The sequence below is a fragment of the Desmodus rotundus genome, chromosome 9, assembly GCF_022682495.2.
Source record: "Desmodus rotundus isolate HL8 chromosome 9, HLdesRot8A.1, whole genome shotgun sequence".
Taxonomy (NCBI): Eukaryota; Metazoa; Chordata; class Mammalia; order Chiroptera; family Phyllostomidae; genus Desmodus; species Desmodus rotundus.
In genome coordinates, this window is record NC_071395.1 from 108,395,035 (window position 1) to 108,403,027 (window position 7,993).

General features: G+C 44.0%; 1 protein-coding gene and 1 non-coding gene across 2 annotated transcripts; one reads left to right on the plus strand and one right to left on the minus strand.

The window, feature by feature from the left end:
* The first annotated feature begins 1,729 nt into the window (after positions 1–1,729).
* On the plus strand, positions 1,730–5,402 carry PEX12 (peroxisomal biogenesis factor 12). The gene is made up of 3 exons (XM_024553885.4): positions 1,730–2,423; positions 2,724–3,277; positions 4,089–5,402. Exons 1-3 carry the CDS (start codon positions 2,298–2,300, stop codon positions 4,486–4,488), a joined length of 1,080 nt encoding a protein of 359 aa, XP_024409653.1. The 5' UTR covers positions 1,730–2,297; the 3' UTR covers positions 4,489–5,402.
* A 661-nt stretch (positions 5,403–6,063) lies between these two features.
* On the minus strand, positions 6,064–6,159 carry LOC112298955 (Z30 small nucleolar RNA). The gene has a single exon (XR_002974189.1). It is a non-coding gene; the product is annotated as a Z30 small nucleolar RNA (small nucleolar RNA).
* Between the last annotated feature and the right edge of the window lie 1,834 nt (positions 6,160–7,993).

Below are 7,993 nucleotides of genomic sequence, written 5' to 3' on the forward strand. Positions count from 1 at the left end.
CATACACATTAACCTATCTAATGGCTCTTAATACATTTTATTCTAAGTGCAGTCACTTTTTATGTCTTATCTATTAAAATATAAACCTGAGAGTGGGATTTGTGATAAGGTATTTATTAATGATTGACTACCTTTCCTTTTTCTTATGTAATAACTTGTTTACTTTCAGCATATCCTTAAGACTATTAATCGAGATGTTTTGCCCTCTTCTGTCTGGGTGAGAGTGGAGAGGAACTCCGAACCAAGGCAAGTCAGTAGGAATTTGAATAAATACAGTGACCAAAATCTGTTGAAGCTCATTGGTTCCAACAATGTTGCCTGGATGAGACTTTGCTAATTCTTGCTAGTATAATAGGATTATGTGGTTTCTGTTCCTTCAGAGCTGGATTTCCTCATTTCGTTAGTTACTCCATATGCTTCTAACAAATTTCTCTAAATTAGCCTGTTTCTCTTGCTTTTAACCAAAGAACCACAATTGATCCAAATGTTTAACTAATTTTCCACTGCCTCTAGTTGATGTTATTTCTCAACTCCTTTTTGCTGTTCACTTAAGAAAAGCCTGTATAGAACGGCTACCGTTGATCAAGCACCTAACAGGTACCAGGTACTTGACAGAAACATTATGTATAGTCCTTAAACTCTGTTAAGGTAAAAACTTTTATCAATGGGACTTTCTCTAGGAGGCATTTTGGTAGAGAAAAAAAAAAGAGAACACCTTATTGAACTGGAGGTAAGGTTAACTTGCAAGATATTTCTTTCCTAGTCATGTAACTAAACCCAAACCTTGTTTTTGAGGGTTTTCATTATACAAACCAATTATCTATCTTCATACGGTAAGGCCCTCTGAGCAGTGAACAATACTTTCTATTTCTAGCTATTTAGCCCAGGGGTGAGGCAGGACTTCTGGAGAAAGAAGACAGGTTGAACTTGCACTCTAACCCAAGTTCAATAGACCTGTATCAACAATTCAAAGGAGGCAAAGTTGCATGTGATGTAAAAGCACTTTGTAAACCGCAAGGTAAATTACACTAACTTTGATATACAATGTAAAGTAGTGCCTTTTGTCTCAAGCTTCCCCAGTTCACGCTGGGTGGAATTCATCCGGATTCTCTCATCTTATCACTGTATTCTTAAAGCTAATGTGACCCACCCTCCCATGTAGGAAGATAGGAACTGCTTACATCTACAGTAGCAAGTGCCTAGAGTAATGCTTGAATGTAATCAAATGTAAAAAAACGGGTAAGCTACCAGCTTGGGCGAAATGCAGTCGTCCCAAGTTTTGAGGAACCGCAGGAAACTTTCTCACTATATTCATCTTTCTTTATAATTGGCAGCAATACAGCTAAGGCCTCTATCTTCAGCCACGTCGCTTCAGATCTTTCCTGGGGATCGCATAATATAAATTAACCTCCACCGTGCAGTGCGTACTCTGAGAGCCTTTCCACCCCCACAGTCCCTTTCTCCCTTCTCCCTCTGCCCCTAACTCGATCGCTCGCTGGACCGAGTTCTGGCGCCTGACGTTGGCGCTCCAAACATCTTCTCAAAAACACCTCTGTAGAGACTCTGAGCTCTGGTTTCCGACCGAGATAGCAGCGATGCATAAACCACTAGCTAAAGCAAACGAGCGAAAAATTCCTGTCCATGGGGAGCGCCAAGAGCCCGCATTTATTTCAGCGGAGGCGGAAGCGGAAGCGCTAGTGGGAATGACCCGGAACTAGAGCGCCTTTTCTCCGCTGCAGTTCCCCAGCACGGGTGGCTTCTCTTTCCGAGTGCAGGTTCTGTCATAAAGCGGAGACCTCCCTTCAAACGTGGCGTCGTGGGTCCTTCACGCCTCGCGGGGCGGTCAGCGCGCAAGGACGGGCACGGGCGGGGTACTTAACAGCCAAGTCTGCAGCCCGTCCGCGCGCCGGGCGGCACTGGCGCCTCTGAGCCCTCACGGTTGGAAGCCCCTGATTCGCAGCCTCCAGGACTGCACTTGGGAGAGGACCGCACTCCTTCGCCCGTACCTCTGCCCCACAGTCACGCTCTGCCCTGAGAGGTGCAGCATTTGACAAGTCCCCCTATACCACTTCCACCCATGTCTGCATTTAACTTCGTCCTTAACCTCCTTGAGATTTAGTCCCCTCTGCCTCCAGAAGTGGCCTTTCCCCCCAGTTCCCATAAATATTGAGAGTTAAACGTCTTGGATATCCCGAAAAGATTATTTCTAAGATTGAGCATCCATTCGATCCCCCGAACAAGTTCATACTTGCTAGAGAGCTTGTGGGCAAGGTGAAACCCAGGGCACACGGCAAACGATGGCTGAGCACGGGGCGCACATCGCCACTGCTTCCGTGCGGGATGACCAGCCATCCATCTTTGAGGTGGTAGCACAGGACAGTTTAATGACCGCAGTGAGACCCGCCCTTCAGCACGTGGTCAAGGTAAGGTACGGTTTCTTTAAATGGTTTTAGGGACGACGTTAAAAACCAAGCCAATAATTTACTTGGTAGCCTTTGAAGTGACCGATTAGCGTATTATTCACATTCTATGATTTAACGGTTATTGAGTCCCTGTTACCTGTAGAGTTCTGTAATGAATACCCAGTACTTCAGGAAGGCTGGGGTTGACCCCAAAGAATCCCTCAAAGTGTAGACTTTAGAGGGGAAAAGAGCAAATGTAAATATGAGGCATAGTAGCTGTGAAAGGGAATGAATTTCATTAATTAATTCACTTTGCTTTAGGTTCTTGCCGAATCAAATCCTGCCCGCTATGGCTTCTTTTGGAGGTGGTTTGATGAAATCTTTGCCTTACTAGATCTTCTGCTCCAGCAGCATTATTTGTCTAAAACCAGTGCCTCATTTTCTGAAAACTTTTACGGCTTAAAGCGGATTGTAACGGGGGACACACACAAGCTTCAGAGACTGGCCAGTGCTGGTCTCCCAAAGAAGCAACTTTGGAAGTCAGTTATGTTCCTGGTTCTCCTTCCATATCTGAAAGTGAAGCTGGAGAAGCTGGTTGCTAGCCTGAGAGAAGAGGATGAATATTCTATCCATCCCCCTTCCTCCCGCTGGAAACGATTTTACAGAGCCTTCCTGGCAGCCTATCCATTTGTTAACATGGCCTGGGAAGGCTGGTTTCTTGTACAACAACTTCGATACATCCTGGGAAAAGCTCAGCATCACTCACCACTGCTAAGTCTGGCTGGAGTCCGGCTTGGTCGACTCACGGTTCAGGATATACAAGCTCTGGAGCACAGACCAGCTGAAGCCAGCGTGATGCACCAACCAGCCAGGAGGTAAGGCCTTAACACTTCCCCCAAATATGTAACCAATTCTAAAATCTTACTTTATAATTCTATGAAATCACCTCCCTCAGTCCACTTTGAGCTATTTTATGAATCACAGAAATATTCTGTGTTCATAACACAAGGATTACTATCCTGGTAACTCACCTCCTCATAACTACATTTTTGTGTACGCTTGCTATGGCTAGGCCCTGAGCTAGGTGTTTGCTTTACGTACATTATCTGAATCCTCATCATAACTCAATGAAATAAATTCATTAGCCCCATTTAACAGTCGAGGAAACTGAGCGCTAAAAGCTAAGTACCTTGCCAAGACCACACAGCTAGAAGGTGGCAGAGCTGAGATTCAAGCCAGATCAACACAATTCTCAAGACGGCTCTCAACCACAGTGCTATTGCTTCTAGCTAGTGTCTCTGTTCTACAAGGTCAAATACATATTCCTCAATACTGCGCTAAGTTAATTTTTGTTAAGCGAGTTCTTTTTCTGGATATACTCACACACACACTTAGGTCTATATAATCAACATCTCACTAATTTCTCAAAACACAAAAACACCCTAGTCATTAAACACAAAACTTAGCCTCTACACTCTTAAATACCGTAAGTCATACCGTAAGTCAGAAAGAGGGGATCATTTAGAATACAACCTTCAGGAGGCAAGCCAGACTAGCAACTGCTAAGTCCCCAAACGGAATTGGTGATTCTGATGAAAAGTGTAAGAACTATGTTTGTGTTAGTCACTCTGTGATTATACCTAAATAAAGCTTCTCCTTTCACCTCCTTGTACTATTCTCCAACAGTGTCACTGAGAAGATAAAGTCGGCTCTGAAAAAAGCGGTGGGGGGTGTTGCCTTATCCCTCTCTACGGGCCTTTCTGTGGGCGTGTTCTTCCTACAGTTCCTTGAGTGGTGGTACTCATCTGAAAATCAAGAAACCATCAAATCACTGACCGCCCTGCCTACACCCCCCCCACCTGTCCACCTGGACTACAATTCTGATTCTCCCCTGTTACCCAAACTGAAGACTGTGTGCCCACTGTGCCGCAAAACCCGGGTGAACGACACTGTCCTTGCCACCTCTGGCTATGTGTTTTGTTACCGCTGTGTGTTAATTTATGTGAGGAGTCACCAAGCCTGCCCCGTCACGGGTTACCCGACAGAAGTGCAGCATCTGATTAAACTGTACTCCCCGGACCACTGAAAGGCCACGGGGCTGGATGCTTCAGCCTGGTACACAGCACTGTTTGATACTTCCTAGCCTCAATTCATAATTATATGAATTTTAAACAACTATATGGATTTCTTTAAAAGAACATACCCATTGATGTTAACCTTCTAGCCTGCTGTATAGGCCTCAACTTAGAGCTGACCAAGCTGGTTAGAGTAAGAGAGTCGGGATTGGCAGGGGACAGTGTAGAAGAAGTGGGTAAAATAGGATAATCAGTACAGAAGCTTTTCCTTAAAGAACAAAGAGGTACAGAAGCTCTCGGAAAAAAACCAACTTAGACCTCAGAAAGTGGGTGGTGAGGGGGAAGCAGGCCTTTTCTCTAGAAAGGAGTTGATCTGCCTACGAGGAAGAGGTTGTTGTATCTGTTTGCAAGGAACGTGATAAGTGGGCTTGCTCTTTATATTAAACACTTCCGAAAAACAATAGCAGCTCCTTCTACATACTGTGACCACTGGTTAAGTAACATGTGCTGTAGTTTATCAACTTTTAAAGACTCCTTCGTTACCCATGATGTCTTTCCTGGAGAACTGGTTGAAGGAAAACAGGGGTCGAGTGTATATATACAGCAACCTTAGGATTTCGGTGTGAAAGCAAAGCACTAACGAGCAATAAAAGGTGAAGTACAATACTGACCTAGCCGTGTAAAGACAGGATCTGTTAATAAGCTCTTCCTGCTTGCTGTTAAGAGTTTGCTACACTGGCATGAATTATTCTGGCTATTACTAAAGTTTCTATGAAACACTTAAATTTCAAGAATAAATGATTTGGGCAAAGAGCTGTCCCATGTTGTCATGATTATGTGGAAACTTAAAAGATTACTCGAGGTGTTTCAAGTAAATTTCTTATTCAGGCCACCTTGACTTTTTCGGGGCTTTTCTGTATTGGCTTTTTTTTTTTGCTATTCCAATACTGATGGGGGGACCCTCTACTCCAGCAGCAAGAATTCAACCTTGTTTGAAACATCTTGTGTTAGAAATACTACAAAAACCTATTTCCCTAAGTAGAAAAATTCATGCCTGGATTAGCAGGTGAGTGAAAACACATGGGTTCAGAAAGAAAAGTCGTCATGAACGGAAGAGGAGGGATGAACGTCACCCGTAAGTGCCTCTGCTGAGACAGACGTCTCCAATACTTTAATGCATTTTAGCAACTCAAAGTACATACATTCTCACACGGCACACAGGTGACAAACTACATTCGGAAATGGAACATCCTCCGGATTTTAAAATATTAACGCTTTTATGTATCCTAAGAAGAGTATATTTGCGAAAATTCTTGATAAACAGCAAGGTTTTACCAAAGCAAATACACAGTTAATTTAAAAAGAAAAACATTTTTAATAAGTCAATAAGGGAACTGAACCAGATTCAGGATTGAAGTAACGCAGTACTCCATGAAGGTATCGAAGCCAGATTTTTCACCTCAGCCTAAGAAAAGAAAGCAGGAAAGTTATCAGTAAAATTCAAAAGAATATCAAAGAAACACCCATATGTGTAATAAAATCAGTATCCAATAGGCTAGAGCACACCAATGTGGGAAAGCCAGGATCAGCTCAGAGAGAAGATTACATGATCACACCCTGGTCAAAGCCGACTCGGAAGAGCGGCAATACCAGGTCAGACTATACTTCGCTCATCATCGCGTCACTGCGTTTCACCTCCTCCTGTTATCTAAGTACGTTCACCTCCAAACAACCAGGTTTACCTATGAGAAAAAGGAAAGCCTTCTTTTTAGGTAAGTGTAGGTTGCAACCACGGGCTTCCAATAAATATCTTCTACTATCCTTCGGTTTAACTCTGCTGAGCAAGTTTTGGGGGAGCTTTTTTGTTTTTGAAATACAGAGGCAAGCAGGTAGGCATTTACAGTTTAAAAACTTACAACATGCATTAGAAAAATCTCAGGGATGCCTGTGAAGGGATTTATGGTCTAGTTCTAAAGCAAAACTTTAGAAAAGATTTTCTACTAAATTCCTTTATAAACTCCAGTTCTTTTATATGTATATATAATATAATATATTATAATACATTATTATATATAATACATATAACTTACAATTCTGCACACAAAGATAAAAGGTAGGCCAATTTTTTTAATACCAGAATCTTCTATCTTAAGAGTCCCAAGACCCAGAGCGGCTATGATTTGCCAAAGACCCACAGCAAATTAACAGCAGAGCTAGAAAGAGATCTGAGGTCTGATGACCAGGTTTTTATTTTTCCACAATCAGCTAAATATAAAATATAATTTCATCTTTCTCCAGGGCATGAGCACGATAAAAGAAGCAATGTAAAGCCTGGATAATTCACAACCTGAATAATTAATTTCTGAATGAAAAAGCTGGTTGCATTTCATTTATTTTAAATGGCACCTGGTGATACCCAATCTCTGACGTGGCAAAGTACTAGGATCCCATGTCACCCTTTCCAGCCTTTCGGCATGGCACTGTCAGTATCTAAATAACAATTCTGGAAACACCACATGCTTCCTTCAGCCACCTCTAGAGCTCAATAAGTTGATACTCCGTGAAACTGACAACCGTCGGTCTACGTTTGCCATTTAGCAGCTAAACTCCATGGGGGGGGGGGGGAGTATAACAAAGTGCCTGTTTTACAGGTGCTATGCTTGAGCCTTAATCTCATCGTCCTCTACACAACCACACTGTCCTAACTTTCTTCTTTAATACACTTCGCTCCATCTGGAATGCTTTCCCCACCCCTTTCAATTTGGAGAACGCCTGATTATAGTTTTAAAACCTTACTCAAACGTCACCTTTCTCAGCGAAGTGGTCCCAAACTCTATCAGTCATCCCCTCCTCTGGCTCCCACAGCATTTTCCCCCCACCACAGCACCGATCACACGCCAATTATTCAGGTCCCCCACCTCCCCGTCTGCCCCATTAGAGTCTCTGAAGAACCAGGGCTGTGTCTCACTGGCCTTTGCATCCATTACACTCAGAATGGCGCACAGGAGACGGCCCCCTAAGTGAGCGTTTAACTCAGTCAGTGCACGACCGTCCCTACGAAATCCTAAATTATAAAAGTATCAGCACAATTTACAAAGCCCACTTACCTCCAACGCTTCACGTAGGGAAGGCCCATACCTCAAGCATCTCTAAACCCTCCTTCCCCCAGCTTCTCCCTCATGGCGCTCTGCACGGCGCCCTGCGCAGGACAACCAATGCTTACACACAGAGGACCACCAAAAATACAATAATACGGTCCAACCCCACCAATTTTAAGAATGACTGAGAAAAGCCGTCCTCGCGGGGAAATACGAGTACGGCCGGAGCCAGGGCTCACACCAGAGACGCAGGCAGGAGTCCTCAGCCCTCTTCCAGAACTCCTAAAACTCCCGCGACCTAGACTCTTTAAAAGGCTGGCTCGGGCCTGCGAAGAATGACGGAGCGGACGCCAGCGTTTCCGAACCTCCGCCGTACGGGTCTCCCCGCCCGCCTCGGGCCCGCAGGCTTCCCACCACC

Excerpts from the sequence above, each read along its gene's own strand:
- PEX12 (XM_024553885.4), top strand. The coding sequence starts at position 2,298 with ATGGCTGAGCACGGGGCGCACATCGCCACTGCTTCCGTGCGGGATGAC. Across the intron at positions 2,424-2,723 it reads CCCTTCAGCACGTGGTCAAG|GTTCTTGCCGAATCAAATCC; the intron begins GTAAGGTACGGT and ends ACTTTGCTTTAG. Across the intron at positions 3,278-4,088 it reads ATGCACCAACCAGCCAGGAG|TGTCACTGAGAAGATAAAGT; the intron begins GTAAGGCCTTAA and ends ATTCTCCAACAG.